This window comes from Equus asinus, chromosome 15 (assembly GCF_041296235.1).
Source record: "Equus asinus isolate D_3611 breed Donkey chromosome 15, EquAss-T2T_v2, whole genome shotgun sequence".
In the NCBI taxonomy this organism is placed as follows: Eukaryota; Metazoa; Chordata; class Mammalia; order Perissodactyla; family Equidae; genus Equus; species Equus asinus.
In genome coordinates, this window is record NC_091804.1 from 22,042,019 (window position 1) to 22,059,417 (window position 17,399).

The 17,399-nt window shown below is 55.1% G+C and overlaps 1 protein-coding gene across 2 annotated transcripts in view; it reads left to right on the plus strand.

Annotated features, from left to right (window-relative positions):
• Nucleotides 1-12,489, plus strand: part of ANGPT4 (angiopoietin 4) — a 48,081-nt gene extending 35,592 nt beyond the window's left edge. The window contains exons 7-9 of one of the 2 annotated variants that reach the window (XM_014845009.3): nucleotides 1,599-1,765; nucleotides 6,897-7,027; nucleotides 7,972-12,489. In XM_014845009.3, the coding sequence (XP_014700495.2) occupies nucleotides 1,599-1,765; nucleotides 6,897-7,027; nucleotides 7,972-8,132 (459 nt within the window). In that variant the 3' untranslated portion in view covers nucleotides 8,133-12,489. Of the gene's footprint in view, nucleotides 1-1,598; nucleotides 1,766-2,845; nucleotides 3,651-6,896; nucleotides 7,028-7,971 lie in introns of those variants that run through there. The other variant, XM_044748226.2, reaches the window with a different exon arrangement.
• Nucleotides 12,490-17,399: the final 4,910 nt, after the last annotated feature.

The following is a 17,399-nucleotide window of genomic DNA, read 5'->3' on the forward strand; positions in this document are numbered from 1 at the left end:
ACTGTTAGGGACCCCATCATCGGAAATGGAATCTTCTTTTTGCAAGTTCTGATATATAGCCTAAGAATGAAAATTTAGCTTCATTTTTGTCTTAATTTTTGGAAAGATGATGCATGTACATTGCTAAAAATTTTTAAAGAATACAAAAAGTATTCTTTACTTTTTGTAAAAAAAAACAGAAACAGAAAAAAGTAATCTCAGGGCTGGCCCGGTGGTGTAGTGGTTGAGTTTGTGTGTTTCACTTCAGCAGCCTGGGGTTCGAGGGTTTGGATTCTGGGTGCAGACCTACATACTACTTGTCACGCCATGCTGTGGTGTTGTCCCACATAGAAAATAGAGAAAGATTGGCACAGATGTTAGCTCAGTGACAGTCTTCCTCAAGCAAAAAAGAGTAAGATTGGCAACAGATGTTAGCTCAGGGCCAATCTTCCTCACCAAAAAAAAAATGTAATCTCCCCCACCCACTCCTGGCTGCATTGCCTACATGAATGTCCTTGTCTTTGCACATATATGTGACCACACCTGCAAGACAGATTAACACAGAATTGCTGGTTTAAAGAGCCCATGCATTTTACAAGATGAGAAATAGTGCCCGATGGTCTTCCAATTTTCTTAATTAAATTTTGAATAAAGAATTTTTGGCAAGCTGACTTAAAGCTCTTAAAGTCTTCAAAAGCAAAAGCAGTAGAGAAAGATACACAGAAATACAACAATATTATTGTGTTTGCTTGCTGTTCATTTGATAAATACTTAAAAATAAATACCAAGTTAAGCTATGAATGTTCTTAAACCAATTGGGTTTTAAACCATCATTAAAGTGGCAGAAAGAAATAGAGTGCTCAGAGGCAGAAATATGCAAAAGAATCCTGGATATTAACCATTAGGCTAATCAGGCAAATAGCACGACTAAAGTGGGCAGTGGGGCTTACGTGTGCCCCTGTCCTTGGTGCTGAACTATTGTTCTGGCCGCGGGCATTGGTTTCTTGTCTCCGTGGGACACTGGTGATAACCAATGCTCCTAGCTTCCCATTTCTATGTTGCTGAAATTTTGCAGTGCCTGTCATGTCACTGAACGAAGTTTGCTCTACAGTTTATGCAGCTGATTAAAATCTTCAGTTTTTATTGAGGTTTAACATACATGCCGTGAAGTGCACAAAACTTAAACGTAAGACTCAGTGAATTTTTATTTATGTACTTACCCATGTGACCACCATTCAAAGCTCGATATACAACACGCACTTCCAGCATTCCCAGAAGTTCTCCTTCTGCCCCCTCCAAGTCAGTACTCCCCCAAAGGTAGTCACCGTTCTGACTTCTGTCACCACAGATGAGTGTTGCCTGTTCTTGAACTTCATAGAAATGTGATTTCAATTATTTTTAACAGGATTTTACATCTAAAAAAAGTTGTAGTCTTTTTGCTCTAGGAGGTGGGGAGCTCCCACCCCTAGGCCTCCCCACACTGTACTTTATGAACTTGATCATTAGGCAGAGTGGTTTTGGCTAAGTGGCCGTGGAGCCTGGCCCAGCCCAGCTCCTCAGCCAGGGGTGTAGTCTTCCTCCTCGAGATGCAGCCCACCCTCATCCTTCCTTCCTCACAGGGCTTCGGTGATCCGGCTGGGGAGCACTGGCTGGGAAATGAAGTGGTGCACCAGCTCACCAGCAGGGCAGCCTACTCTCTGCGTGTGGAGCTGCAAGACTGGGAAGGCAACGAGGCCTACGCCCAGTATGACCACTTCCAGCTGGGCAGTGAGGGGCAGCTGTACAGGTGGGCTCGGGGCCAAGGCTGGCGGGTGGGCTGAGGTCCCCAGGCTAGTGGCTACAGAGTCTGCACCAAGGGTCAGTCCCTGGGCGTCTCCTGTTTCTACCATCTGTCCCCCATTTGGGCGCACGTCACTGGATCTGGAGGCGGCTGGTTAGCACTCAACACATCCCAGCCACTGGGTGGGGTGGAGAGAATGTCAATGATGCGGCCATCCCAGGAGCAGGAAGGGGCATTCCAAGGTCAGCTACCCCAAGTCAGTCATTTTACAGAAGCCCACAAGGGGGGAGGTGACTTTCCCAGCCTGTCCTCTGCTGTGAGGTGAAGTGGAAAGAGCCTGGGCTGGGAATCGGGGGACCTGGGCTCCTTCTGGCTCTGCTCCAGCTCGCTTTGTGGACCTGGGCAAGTCAAGGTTCTGGCTTCTCTGTGCCTCTGCTTCCTAACTGCAGGATGGGCTTAAACACAAATATACTGTAAATCATCAAGGTCTCCCCCACCCCCTCAGCCTCGCTCTTGGCTCTGTTTAGGAAAAGGAATGAGCATTTATCAAACGCCTACTGTGTCCCAGGCACATTTCTCCATTTAATCCTCCCCACAACACTCCAAGGTGAGCATTGCTGTACCTGCTCTAGTGATGTGGAAACTGAGGCAGAGAGCTCGGGTCTCCTGCTGCCAGAACTCACAGTGTTTCCACTACATGATGTTGCCTCTCTGAGAAACTCGAGGATCTTGAAGATAAGCCTGGATCCTGGCTATCTTTGAACCAGGACAGAATTGAATTCACAGGCTCACACTCACAGGACCTCGCATGTCGTCTTGTTCTTCATATGATGCTAGAATCAGTCATCATCCAGCCATGCTGGAATGCCTCCACTGATGGGGAGGTCACGTCCTCCTGAGGAATCTCTGATGACTGTCTATCCCCCTGTGCTTTATGCCTAAGTCCACTTCTGGGGGCTTTTCCGTGGTGGGTCTCCACCCCACTCTCTTCTGGGCAATGCCCCTGGTGCCTCCAGCTAGGTGGTTCTGACATCCCTCTTTATGGGACTCACCTCAATCTGATAATATTCCTCCTTAAACTGCAAGGTTCAGAGTTGAATGAAACATCTCCAGGGTCTGGGCTGAGCTGGATGCCCCCCACTCCTCAAGCTGACCAGTGAGTAGCCACGACACCCTGCTGACCTCTACTTAAGCCACTGACCACCAAAGCCAAGGCCTAAGTCCTGACTCCATCCCTGTCCCCCTGAGTGACCTGAGCAAGTCCCTCCACCTTCACATCTGTAAGGATGGGTGCCCTGCATGTCCCTCCCTTATTCAAAGTTTCAGAGGCTTGACTGGCACACTGCACACAGGGCACTTAGTAAATGGCCCTTAGTAAATGCTTCGCAAATACTGTTGTAATTGCTGTCTCTGAGCAGCGCTTCACCCACTTGGCTGGCCTGCTTGTGTGAGTTCGCTTCACTTCCCATCCCCGGTGCCCGGTACGTGGTCCGTGCAGAGCAGGAAGCTGGGGGAGCCTTGTACATCTTTCCCACACATGTAGCAGTTCAGCCTCATCCACCTGACCCGGTTCTTGGGCAGCAGCTTCTGTGGCTCTAAGTCCAGGATCTGCCGTTTTTCTCGGGGAAGAACTATCCAGAGAAGTATCTCATTGCACTCAAGAACACAGCCCTGGAGCCAGGCTGCCCGGGTACGAATCCTGACTGGATCCCTCACTGGCCCCCTGACCACAGACAAGTCACTTAACCTTTCTGTGCCTTAGTTTCCTCATCTGTAAAGTACAGTATCTATTTCATAGTTGAGATAATCTGTGGAAAGACACCAGCATATGGTAACTGTTAAGGAAATGTTGGAGATATACTAATAATATATTCACAGACAGAAATATAGTATTTCCGCCTCTGTGTATATCTCTGTTATTTATGTCTATCTAGAAAAACACATACATGTATGTTAAATTTGGTGCTCCTTGCCACGATCTCGTATGTGAATCTGATGCGCCGCCTCTGGCTTTTTATCTGAGCCATGGAGCGCTCCCTACCCTGGTTCCAGTCTGCGATGCCCAGGCCTTGAAGAGCCCACATCTACTTGACCCTCTGCAGAGCCCCAAATAATAACAGTATATCAAATACTTGCCTTGTACCAGCCACGGGCTAGCACTGGTCATTTAAGGAAGAGCCAGACCTGGGCCCCACCCCTCCAAGTTGTTCACAGTCCAGTGTGTCCTGTGTGTCTCAGGGCGACGGGCCCACAGGCAATCCCATACTCCCGGGGAGACAGGAGCTGCCCAAGGGGAAAGCACAGGGGCACAGAGATGCTTGTGCAATCAGGGAGGGCTTCCTGCCTGGAGGAGGTGATGCCTATAGAGGGTGGGCATTCTCCAGACAAAGAGAGGATAGGAAGGGCATCCCAGGCAGTGGGGATGTTCTGAAAAAAGGCAGAAAGAGAGCTGACCTCCAGCTGGCCGCAGATACCCCAAACTGAGCGAGACTCTTTCAAGGGCTGCTGGGATCATGAAGAAGAGTATCTGCTCAATCAGGAAAAGCTTGGGAGACTGAAGGGGGAGAGCCTGGAAAGTACAGGGGGGCCTGGAAACTGCCAGAGAAGGGCCAAGGGGAGAGTGAGAGAACAGACGCTGGCCCCTGTGCCCCCACTGCAGAGTCAGCAGCTGGTGAGGGGGGAGGACCCCCATGGGGAAGCCCAGAGGCAGCGACACATGGGCAGTCAGCAGCTGGGGCAAGGGCACAGGGATGGGAGGGGCACCCTTGTTTGTCAGACCCAATAATGGGGCCTTCTGGGGCCCGGCAGGGGTGCATGCATAAGCATGCAGAGGAAGCGGCCCACGGCGAGGGGTGGGGTTCACAGACAAGGCACAGGCACATAGGGACACTGGGCGCGTGCCTCCCAGAGGCGCCTGCACCCCCCAACCCGATTCCAAGTGCGAGACGCACACAGAGATGCACACACAGGCACAAGTGCAGGTATGGAGGGCTCCCCACACCCCAGGGGTGCACACAGGGCCTACAGAGCACGCAGACTCACACCAGTGCCTAGCCACACACACACCCAGACACGTGTGCAGACGTGCCTCGCAGAAGCTCTTGACAATCAACAAACACAATCCCAGGCACGGAGCAGATTCCAGAGCACACACTCAGACCTGCACAAACTCAAAACAAACACACACAGGCACATACAGGCATGCAGAACCATGTTCAGATGCTCCAAACTACAGACACACAGCCCCATGCACAGCCCCGTGGACGTGTGGAAAGCACACCTGGTGTGTCTAACTTGGGGACCCCCAGAGACTTGTGTGTGTGTTTGGGTCCCTGGGCCTGAGCTGTGAGCATGTTCGAAGTGCATCTGAACAGTGATCAATGGAGTTTCCTGGTCTGTGACTTGAGGGTCCCTCAGAGGTTTCAGATCCCCTTTCTGGTTCCCAGAGGGGAGGGGAAGAGAGGCAGAGCCTGCGCTGAGGGCCTGGGGACAGCAGAGGGGCCAGCGCTGCTGGAGTGACCTCGTGAGACTGATGAGCTCTGTCCAGCCCTGGTTCCACGCAGCCCCAGACTGAGTGTGACCCCAAACCTCAGCCTGGGCCCTGAGCCTGGCCTTGAACTCACATCACTGAGACCTCCAGGGACCCTCAGTGGCCACAGGAAGAAGTCAGGGCCATATGAGCAGGAGGGTCAGCTGCCTGTCCCCACCCCAGGGAGCCCCTGGCCCGGCAGGCCTCTTGGCAGGGGGGTTTGCAACACCAGTCATGCGAGCCCAGTGGCATGTTTAAGGGCACAGTTAGGGCTCCACAGCTGGCCACAGCCCTCTGGGCCCTGGGCCAGGCCCCTGCCTCACCACAGACAGGCAGAGCCCATGGGTGTGAGGCACAGGGACTGAGCCAGGCCACATGCACAGGCCCCACCTTCTGGATCCCACTAGGGGCGTCTCCCAGGCCCTGCCCTGGGGAACCGGAGCCTCCCTGAGCTGCCCCGGCTGCATCTGCTGTCCACTTGCCTCCACCCGTAGGACCTTCTTAATTGCTCCTAAACCGGCTCCCCGCCTCAGCTGCCAGGGCTGCCCTCCCCTGCCACAGGCACCCGACACTCCCCAGCCAGGCTCAGCGGAAGCCTGGGGCTGGGACATAGGGAGGATGAATAACAACCAGCACTAAATGCACTGAGCCTTTACCACGGGCCTGCCCGGTGCTGACTCATGGCACACTGAGGTCAGCCCATCACAGCAGCCCAACGAGGTCGTCACTGTCAGTATTACTATCCTCACCATTTTAACAGATGAAGGCACTGAAGCTGAGAGGCGAAGCCATCTACCCAAGGCCGTGCAGCTGGCAAGTGGCAGAGCTGGGATTTGAATCCAGGTGTCCCACCCCAAGAGTTCGTGGTCATAGTCACCCCACAGGCTTGGACATGCCCGCCAAGTCCTCACAGACTGGCAGAGAAATATAAACCCTCCCCAGATGGCAGCAGATGTAGAAGTCACAGGGCTGGGGGCACCCCGGAGCACATCCATGAGGGCTGGTGTGGTCAGGGAGGGCTTCCTGGAGGAGGTGGGTGGATGTGAGTATGTGTGCCGGGGCTGGGGGTGCAGAACAGTCAGCTGGGGAGGAAAATGCAACAGCTCCCAAGTCAGGCCACACAGGGCTGGGATCAGCTCTCCCCTGCATTTGCTCTGAGACTTGGGCAGGCTCTTGTGGCCCTTGGGATCTCTGTTTCCTCATCTGTAAAATGGGAATAAGAGGGTGTTGTGAGGATTAAATGAGAATGAGTTAACCCCCATGTGAAGTGCTTTGAACAATGCCTGGCACACAGTAGGTGTTTAAAAAAATGTTAGCCAATGTCCTTGGCGTTAGTATTATCACGACCTTCTCACTCCTGTCTGTGACTCAAGTTCAGCGAGAAGAGAGGCCTGGCACTCAGTGGGTCCTCCGTTCCTGGGAGGCGGCAGGCACAGAGGGCAATCCAGGAGGAGAGACAGCCTAAGCACCCCAGGCTGGGGGCCCCCTCCCAGCACCACCAGAGGGGAGCCCCAGCCTGGGACACAGCCTCCTGGGGAGGCCTTTCCTCCACCAGCCCCAGCCTGACTCTGGGCCCCTCTCCTGTCACCACCTCTGGGTGGCCTCCAGGCTTTCTCTGAGTGGATACAGCGGCTCAGCAGGGCGCCAGAGCAGCCTGGTCCTGCAAGGCACCAACTTCAGCACCCGCGACGCCGACAATGACAACTGTCTCTGCAAGTGCGCCCAGATGCTATCTGGAGGTGCGTGCAAGGTGGGGTGAAGCCCCACCCACCCACAGGCTCACCTGGCTGGACACTCCCTTACCTCCCCGAGGACCGCCGAGGTCCTTGTGTGGCCCGGTACTGTCAGTAGGTGGGTGCAGGTCGGGGCCTCCCCCACCCACAGGCCAGCCTGGCTGTGCCCCTTCCATACCTTCCCCCACCGGGTCCTTGAGGTCCCCTCCATGGTCTCACCTCCTCCTAAAAGGGGCACCACCAGTTCTCGCCTGAGACCAGGCTGGAGGAACACTGAGTGTGGGGCCCAGGAGGCACGATGCTCCATCAGTCCCAACCCCAGACCTGAGAATTCTCCGCACCCCCCAGGCCAAGCAGGCCCAGCATGGGGAGACCAGGCAGGGGCAGAGGGGAGGCTCCCCACCAACTCTGGCTCAGGCAGCGCTCTTTGTGGGGGACAGAGGTCAGAGGGTGGGAGATGGGGATGAGTGAGAGCGACAGAGTGGGGGGCACAGAGATAGAAGGAAAGACCTCCTGAGACACAGAGACAGGGACAGACGGAGACGAGAGAGCCACCAAGAGTGAGCCAGAGACATAGAGCAGTGGAGACAGAGAGCTATATAGGGAGAGATGGAGAGAGAAATGCAGACCAGGGAAAGACAGACTGACACAGTATGCAGGAGACAGAAAGGCAGGGCAACAGAGATCAAAAAGAGGGAGACAGAGACAGAGAGACACACACACAGGCAGACAGCAGCAGCAGCACGGGGACCATCAGAGAGCCGCTCTCCAAGGCCCCGCCGAGCAGAGGGTCTGGGAGTCTCCTCGCCCCTCGCCCAGTCCCACCCGGCCCGGCTCCAGGAGCTGGCTTCCTGGAGGAGGCAACAGCCCTGGTTTTTCTCTGGGGGAGGGGACTGCCCTCACCCCACTGGGGCCCCGCGTCCCCAAAGCCTCTTCTTCCCCCTCCACAGGGTGGTGGTTTGACGCCTGCGGCCTCTCCAACCTCAACGGCGTCTACTACCCAGCCCGCCACCACGCGCGCAAGCTCAATGGCATCCGCTGGCACTACTTCCAGGGCCCCAGCTACTCGCTGCGCGCCACGCGCATGATGCTGCGTCCCGCGGCCATCTAACCAGCAGCCGCGCCTGGAGGCTGGACTGCAGGAGGAGCCGTGGCTCGGGATCCCCTGGACGAGCTGGACCCAAACGCAGACCACAGTGCTGGGGCCTTGTCCTGGACCTCCTGGGTCTCCCCAGCCAGCCCTCGTCGCCCCCCGAGTCCAGAAGAGTCCGCCGCCTCCCAGTTCCCCTCAAGTTATGAAACGGTGGCCTTTGGGGGATCCTGCCTCTGCAGCGTCCTTCTTTCCTCTTCCCTCCTGTCTCCGGCAGGGGCCGCCTGCTCCTGAGGTCACAGTACCCTGAATGAGCTGAGAACAGGCTTAACTTGGCTCCTCAAAGGTATACCTGACTGACGGTGGGATTTCAGATGCGAAGGTATATACAGGCAGGAAACGGCCCAGATCGAGGCCCAGATTCCGTCCCTGGGGCCGGTGGGAAGGCCATCTCCTGTTCCAGGCTTTCTCAGCCTTGAGATGTCCTTGAACCTCTGTTCAAGGCTGAAAAGGCTGTGTCCACCGCATAGTGGAATCATTATTTCCACTCCACGCTGTCCACCCCTCTGAGGCCCTGGCATCTGGAGCTCAGACCTGGTCTCTCAGGGGCTGCAGGAGCTCTAAGGGGGTTCCTTTAGCCCTAGCATGTCCTAGAACGTGTTCCAGAGACAATAACTCCGGCTCCGCTCTAAAAGCACTTAGGGTCAAGTGAGAGAGGGAAACACCAGGTTAGATCAGTGTGAACCGGCATTTTTATCTGCAGAACTTGTCAGAGCCTTTAATGTGGCCATGTGCCTTGTGACTGCCCGTGAAAGAGTTAGAGTGGGCAGCCTTCTCCAAATGTGCTTGTTTGAAAAATGGGTCCTGTTTATCCCAGAGCATCTCTTGGGGCTGTGGGTGCCCCTGGAAAAAGCTGGTCCCTGCGCATCATGAGGAGGAGCCCCAGGGCCCCATTCCTCACCCCTATCTGTACTCACCCTCTCTGGCTACAAGGACCACAGTTACGGTCTCACAGCCTCTGAAAACCACTGGAAGGGAGCTTTGGGTTAGAGCAGACGCACGCCGCCCCTGAAGAAGGGTCCGGGACTAAGCTCCCTGTCTGCGCTGTGGACCGGGGTCCTTCTAGGCTCCTTCTGGGCCTGGGGCTGCCCCCTGGCACTCCCTGTAACCCCAGCTCACCCTCGCTCGAGTTCAGGCACTGCTGGGGACTGTCCCCTCTGCCTTGTGCAGAGCACCACTCGTGGTCTGGATCCTTCCTGCCTCCCAGCCGGAACCCCCAGCCCCTCCTCCTGCCCTGTCCAGCAGGGATGCTGCAGCTGGGGGTCCACTGGAGGGAGGAGTGTGGGAGAGACTGGGCCTCTGCCTGAGCTGGGGCTCCTCCTGAGCTGCTCTCAGAGGACGAGGTCAGAGAGGGCCACCGCCATCCACCCCGCTTCACTGTGTCACCCTCCTCTGTCCTGATGAGGCCACCACGGTCCTGTCATCTTCAGCCAACACCTGGGCCCTGCCAGGACCGACCTGCCCTGCCGCTAGGATGCACCTGTGTCTTCAGCAGGTTTTCTCCCGGGTGAGGCTGGGGTGGTGGGAATAGGGCACCTTCGTCCCACCTGGCTCTGCCCCCAAGTCCCAGCCCAGCCAGTGCCCCCAGTAAACCCGGCACGGACTAAGGCTGACTTCCGTCAGGAGAACTGAAGGATGCGGTTGCTAATGGTGGCATCTCAGGCAGGAGGGGAAAGTACATAGGGGTGGGTTGCGGCCCAGAAGGCTCACCCTGCCTTACACAGCGTTTGCCACGGGCCTTTAGGTAGCGCCTGCTGTGTGCAGTGTGGCACGTGGAGCCTTGCAGCTGGACAGACCTGCTCCAGCTCTTGGACTCGAGGCCGGTGGCTCAGCCTCTCAGGGCCTCAGTTGTCCCGTCTGTGAAGTGGAGATAATGATACTCTCTCCTCGCTGGGCTGTGGCAAGGAGGAAATGAGACCCGTATGTCAGCTTCCTAACAGGGCCTGGCGTGAAGCAGGTGCCTAATAAATGTTAGTTCCCAGAGAGGTGAGTGGGGTGTATGCCACCCCTTCTCCTGGGCCCAGGTGGGTAAGCATTTATTTTTACATCCCCAGCACTTACTTTTGCCCAGCAGGGTTTATAGGCTGGCTGTGTGCTGGAGAGGAGGTGAGGGCAAAGCCGTGAGCCCCAGGGACAGACTCCTCTGCATGCGGTGAAGGCCCGAATCCCTGATGGCACTCCAGTTTCCTAAAAAAGGCTAAGAAGCTGATTTGGGTCACCCCCAGACACCTGTTCTTAAATAGTCCTCCTTCCTTCTTATTTTCCATCTATGCCAGGACTCTCCAGTGCAAGGAATAGAAACTATCCTAAGGAGTGGATTGCCTCACATAGTGGGAGGTCTAGGGCCAGATTCAGGCATGGTTAGATCCAGGGGCTCAAATGATGTCCCTCTCCACCCCCGGCCCCGCCATCTGCTATGCTGACTTCGTTTTCAGTCATGTTCTCTCCTGACAAGACGGCCCCACCAGCCCCAGGCTCATGTCCTCCCAGCTGAGCATCCCTAAGATGGAGAGGTCCTCTGTCCCAGTGGCTCTAGCAAAGCCCTGGTTCTCTCCAGCCAGGACGGTCCTGTGCCCATCCCTGCACTTACCACTGTGATTCTCATTGACCCGATCTGGGTCACGTGATCGTGCCTGGAACCAGGGGTTGGGGTCAGTCCCACCCAAGTCATGTCGACTAGCAGTGGGGAAACTGAGGTGCTGTTTCAGGAAGCAGTGATGCTGGCCAGGCAAGAACCGTGGTCCCTTTCTCCTTCCGTCTCTCTGACTCCCATCTCTCTTCTCTCCCTCTCTGCCCCCGCTCACACCCTCCCTGGCCCCAGGCTCTGGCTTGTCCCCAGGTTACCCCTGACTATTAGGGGCACAGCTGTGTCCTGCCCAGAGACGTCAGACCTTGGTTCCTCGTTCACAGTCCTGGCTCTGCCCCTGGGGCAGAGCCCCTGGCTCTCTCGGAGCCTCCGTTTCCCAGCTGTGCAGTAAGTACGGAGCAACTGCACACCTCTAAAAGCCCACTGACAGTGACACTGACTCACAGAGGCTGCAGACAAGACCAGCTGGAGGCCCCCCAGTGGACAAGGCCCTGTGGGGACATAGCTCATGTGGCCTGGACCCTGGCCTTGGCAGGGTCTCCTGGGGGCCGCTGCTCATAAGAACTGGCTTCTGAGGTATCTGCATCTGCAGGTTCCTACAGAATCCTTGTCACCTCTCTACGTCAGACCAGTGTTCTCCCCATTCTAGAGATGAAGAAATTAGAGCTCAGAGAGGGAAAGGGTTTCCTCCAAGACAGCACAGCCAATCACCCCCTCCAGTGCGTCTACATCTATGAGCTGCCTCCCTCATCCAGAGCTCTCTGGAGGCATCTTGGCACCAACCACAGAAATGCTGGGCTGGTGTCCTCTCCACCCATATCAAGGGCTGAAGAACATTCTGGAAAGCTCTCTTTCTCTGGAGAAAGACCAGTCTGTCTTTCTCATTGGCACCTGGAAGGTCTTGATGGAGCCAGATGGGCAGAACACATTGTTCCCAAGATCTCTGCATGTTCCCAGCGAAAACGATTTCCACCAGGGGAGAGAGCTCCCTGTGCACACTCCAGGGATGACATCCATGGGCGAGGTAGAAGGCAGGCCCTGGCAAGGGGTGGGGGAGCAGCCAGCATCAGGGGGGTTTGTCTCTTTGGCTGGAGCATTTAGCCCCTTTCTCCAGATTTTCTTCCCCCTCGGAGTCTGTGTGAGCCTTCACCTCTCCCATTTAAAGATGCTTCAGAAAGCTAAGAGCGTTGCCTTGGCAACACCAGCATCAGCATCCTTTGATGGAGCAGCCCGTCAGGGAATGGAGTCTGGTCCAGGCCACATCCAGCATAAGGGCGTTACTTTCTTGTGTTACATTAACATGGGCTTGCGTAGCTGAGGTTCTCGTGTGTGGGGCACACAGCGTTTAGCGTCCAACACATTCCTGCCCTGCCCTGTGAGACCTCTCTGAGCCTCTTTCCACATCCGCATAACGGGGAGCTGGAATCTAGTTCACGGGGAAGTGATGTGAGTTCAGTATGAGGGTGGACATCCAGGCCTGGTTCATTCATTTATGCGTTTATTCATTTATGCATGCATTCATTCATTCACATAGCAAGTGTGTATTGAGGACCTGCCTGGACCAGGGCCTGGCTGGGTGATGGGGATGGAGCAGTGACTAAGACAGACATCCACAGTGCTGTACTCATAGAGCTTAACTGGCTAGAGGGAGAGATTGGCCAAAACCGCATTTTTTTCAAAATTTGAAAAACTAACAATATATTGTAAATGAAGAAAATAAACAGGAGGTAGAGATAAGAGATTGGAGAGAGTCCACCTTAGGGGGATCAGGGACAGCCTCTCTGAGGGGGTGATACTTAAATGGAGGATGAACAAGGTGAGAAAGAGGCAGCCAGGTGGAGAGGTGTGGGAGGAGTAGGCCCATAGATGGGGCAGCATGTGCAAAGGCCCTGAGGTGGTCACAAGGAGCTCCCAGGAGGCCAGAGTGGCTGGAGCACAGCAAGTGGGGGAGAGTGCTGGAGAATGTGCCCTCTGAGCACCTACATCACAGACAGAATCCCCACCCCAAGGCCCGCCAAGGACTGGATCCAGCCACCTCTCTGTGTGGAGCTGCCCCTCTCTAGACCTGTTTCCCAGTCTGTAAAATGCGGGAGAGGGATCACCTTTGTCTGAGAGTCACCCAGATCCTATGACTGTATAAATCTGTGTCAAGGGCCTTGTTGTGTCCACCGCCCCGAGCCAGGCGCCACTGGGAGAGTCAGAGGGAGGAAGAGGAAATCAGGGCTTGCCCTCAGGCTGAGTGGAGGTTAGGAGAGTCTCCTACAGGGGGTCCGCCAGCGGGCCTCCGGCGAACACAGGGCACTGACCTCACGCCTCCCCCGTGCTGCTTCCACGTGCACCATCTCTGAGTCCCGGTGGGTTCTATTATGACCTCCATTTTACAGATGTGGAAACTGAGGCTCAGAGAAGTAAAGTGCCTCGCCTAAGGTCACACAGTGATGGGGTACAGGCTAAGCTGCTATAACAAAAAGACCCCAAAACTCGGTGGGTCAAATATTTCTCTTCCGTGTAAGTCTGGAGTTGAGTCCATGGCTAGTGGGTGGCTCTGCCATCCTCAGCCATAGCTTCCCTCTCTGGGGCCAGGGCAGCTGCCCCCAAAGGTGCCATTTCTCAGCTGGCAGGAAGGGAAGCAGGGCATCTGGCACTGCTTCCCCTCCAACCCCCACCCCCTCACCTTGGCCTCATCTGCCTGGAAGAGCCCAGCAGCCTCCCAAGAGGGCATCATCTCCAGGTTTGCACCCTCTTGGCCTACAGTCATGTCACTTCCCCTGCCTGGAGCCTTCAGTGGCTCCCCAGTACCCTGAGCACAAAGTCTAACACTCAGCTTGCACTCAGGGCCCTTCATCACCTAGCTCAATCCTTCTCCAGCTCCACCTCTGCTCCAGGGTGTCTAAAACTGGGGTTCAGAAGCTTCAAGCCTGAAGCATTCCTTCTGGAGAAAGGGTCCCAGAGGGTCATCGGTTGTCCTGGGAGAAGTGCCCGTGTCCACTTGACCTTTATGTGGCATGGAACGCAGGGCCCAGCGTGCAGTGGCAGCTCTCTGTAAGGGGCATGGTTTATTGGTTCAGCCCGCAGGTTCTGCAGAGAGCTGGGTCCAGGTCCCACTTCTGCCCTTCCAGGGAGGACAGGAGAGCCTCCAAAATCCCCGCGACGGCCGAGCGGCTTGTACGGCACCTGGGACAGGGCCCGTGCGTCGTGAGCTCTCTGCGATGTTGTCTCCGGCTGTTTCTCTATGCCAGGCACCTCATGAAGAACTTCCCTTAGAACATCTGTGGAAGCCCCATTACCCTGTGGGATAGGTACTCTCACCAGCTCCCCCTTTCGTGGGGATGAGGAAGCCAAGGCCCAGAGAAGCAAAGTCACTTGGCCAAACTCACACAGCAAGGGGTCACGGAGGTGGCTTTGGACCTGCTTCCAGAGCGTGTTCACCGTGATCTTAGGTTCCCTGTGACCAAAGTTAAAGTTAAGAAAATAAATAAATACATAAGCAACTGCCGAGTTCAAGCTGGCCAGTGCTTGAATGTCACACAGGAAGATAAAGGCCGGTGTCCCCACTGGACCCTCCTGGGGCAGGGACAGGACCTTCCTTCCTGCTTCTGACTTCCTGACTCCCTGGCCTCAGAGCACATGGGCCATCGTGCCGCCCCAGCTCTGTTCCGAGTAGGACTGAGCATCCTCCTTGGCCTCCCCGCTGTGCACTGGGTGGGAGAGGGGCAGGGCAGGCCACACTGTCTGATTCTAGTCTGGGGAGCCCTGGAGGCCCCTGGCCAGCTGAGCCCCTTCCCTCAGCCTTCACCTGCCCCCTGGCGCTGGAAGAGGCATCAGGACCACTGTCACCCGGGCCTGGCTGTGTCCGCAAATCCCAGGGGACTGGACTGACCCCTTCCTTGTCTGGGCCTCACTCTCCTCAGCTGTAAATTGGGAGTGAGCAGCCCAGCCCTGCTTGCTTCACATGGTTGCCCTGAGACTCAAATAAGATGTCCCTTCCCTCAACAAGCATTTATTGAGTACCTACTACGTGCCAGCAACTGTGCTAGGCACTGGGGACAGGGCCATGAACGAGACAGACCGACCCCTGCCCTAAGGTGCTTACCGTCTGCAGTGGATGGAGGAGCAGAAGTTAATCAGAAAACAAAAAGTACAATGAATGTGACAGAGCTGCCGTACGGTGCGGCTGGAGCAGGGGCGCCAACCAGCCGGGAAGGCATCCTTGAATAAGAAGGAGGGGTCAGGGGAAGAGGAAAAAGAGGGAACAGCATATGCAAAGGCCCAGGGGCTGGCCCAGGGAAAAGCTTTGGAGAGTCAGGAAGGGGCAGAGGCCAGAGCTCTGGTAGGGGCTGAGGTAGGCAGGGCCTTGGGTGCCGGGCTGAGAAGAGAACACAAGAAGATGTGGTCTACACAGCAGGAAGCCAGGGCCATGGGGAAGCCCAGAGGCTGCAGGCTTTCCCACCCTCCAGTGTGAGTGTGTAACCTTGAACAATTTATTCCCCTCTCAGAACCTGAGTTTTCACTCCCAGTGAAACAGGAATCACCATACCTGTCCTGCCGAGGCTTTAGAGAAAATCTACCTGCTGTATTTGGAAGACCCAGCCCCCTGCAAACGCCACTCCATGCATGGTGACCACTGTTATTCCCAACGCGGCCTCTCATCATGGAGCATTTCTGGGTTTTCCCATCACCTCCTGTTTCTTGAACATCTGTCATCAGGGAAACTCGGTAGCACACAAGTGGGAGTGGACCCCAAAGGTTTAAGGGAAATATGTAAACTTAGAGAGGCCAAGCCATCCATTTGTTCTTTTCTTGTTGTTTGGGGAAGGACCCCAGGGTTCCACAGGAACCTAGTCTGAGAACAACAACCCAACAGAAAGGTCAGGGAGGGTGCAGCGAGCCTGACTCCTGTGCAGCAGGTTCTGGTGACCCCAACAGAAGCCAGAGAGCATGGGACACGTTAGCCCCCAACTGGAAAGGCCAGACGGGATGGATCACCGGTGGTAAATGCACACCACGGGAGGGAGTCCTCACGGGAAGGGGGCGAGGGCAGCTTTGGGGTGCCAGGAATGTTCGTTTCTGGACCCAAGTGAGATTTACACACACATGTTTGGTTTGTGCAAATCTGTCAAGCTGTCCGTTTATTTGCGCATTTTTCTCCGTGTGTGTTTCTCTGTTTGCACACAGGTATGTTGCGGGGGGCGGGCGTTAGACGTGAACGAATATGCCGTAAACACAAAGAAAGCTACATGGGGGGAAAAGAAGAGTTTAGAGAGGAATTCGGCAACAGCTAACAAAATTACGTACACGTTTACCCTTTGACATGGTAATCTTCATTTGCAGGAATCTGCTCTGAACGTACAGATTATACACACAGAGTTAGTCATTGCAGCTCCATTTGTGTTCACAAAAGATTGGAACCAACCCAAATGAATAAACTGTGGCCCGTTTATTTCTGCTCATTGCACTCGCCCAGTCGCACGATTCTGGAGGTCAGGAATTCAAACGGGGCCGAGTGGGGATGGCTTATCTCTGCTCCACGAGGGCTGGGCTCGACGCAGGCATCTGGAAGTTTGGGCGTGGTGTGGGGAAGGCCGGCAGAGGCGGGAATGGAATCCTCTGGAGGTTTATTTCTGTCACTCGGCTGGGGTGACTCAAAGGCTGGGCTTGGGTAGGGCTGTAGACCGGGGCACCCACACACGCCCTTTCCCTGGGGGTTGGGTCCTCACAACATGGCGACTGGGTTCTGAGACGAAGCGTCCTGACAGCAAGCTTCCAAGCCGGGCCAGCAACACAATACGGGGCCCCTTGTCCAGAAAGTAGGGAAAAAGTGCCAGTGTAGATGTGGAATAAAAAGTCTCTCCTTTCTTTTAATCCCTCTCTCGTCTTGTCATGGTGTTTTTAATTTACTACTAAATGTTATTCTAAGTAAAGAAAAACGAAGATGTTAAATGATTAGCATGAATTTTACTATTCATCGTCCTATTGTGCAATGTCAGTTTTAAATGCCAGTGGAAGAGCATTAACTCGTATGTGGAATCACTGAAATGACCCCACCGGGATTTCACAACTCATCCTCGTGCATTTCATCCTCGCCAGGACAGCGGACCTGCTGCCCCAAACTGACACGACTGTTTTTATCTCACTTCTTGGTAGTCACGCCTTCTGCCAAGACTCCCGGCTTCCTACTTACCGATGAGTAAGGACAGGAAGGGGAACAGTGCTGTGCCCCGTGTCTCATCATTTTCAGTGTAAGCGGTTGGCTGATACAGAGAAGTGACATCGATAAGAAAGGATATGACAAGGTTGCCGGGTGGTCTGAGTTCCTTAGAACACCACTGGCTTTGTCTCCGTGACCAAAGGAAATCCTGGTTCGAACAGAAAGCGTGGCCTCTGGGCTGCGCCCCTACTTACTCGATCTGAGATGCCACATGCTCACCTTGTGCTCACCGGAGTCTCGCTGAATGACCCTGCACTGTGGGGCCACCAGAGCTCCCTGCTCGTGGGACGCTGTGAACACGCTGTGTGGATGGCGGACACCCAGACTGCGTTTATCTCTTCCGCTCACATGCACGCTCCATTGTCCGTCGGAATTCACTTCCAACACACAAGTCCAAAGATAAAACTGCTAAGAATTTCGAGATGTGACAGCA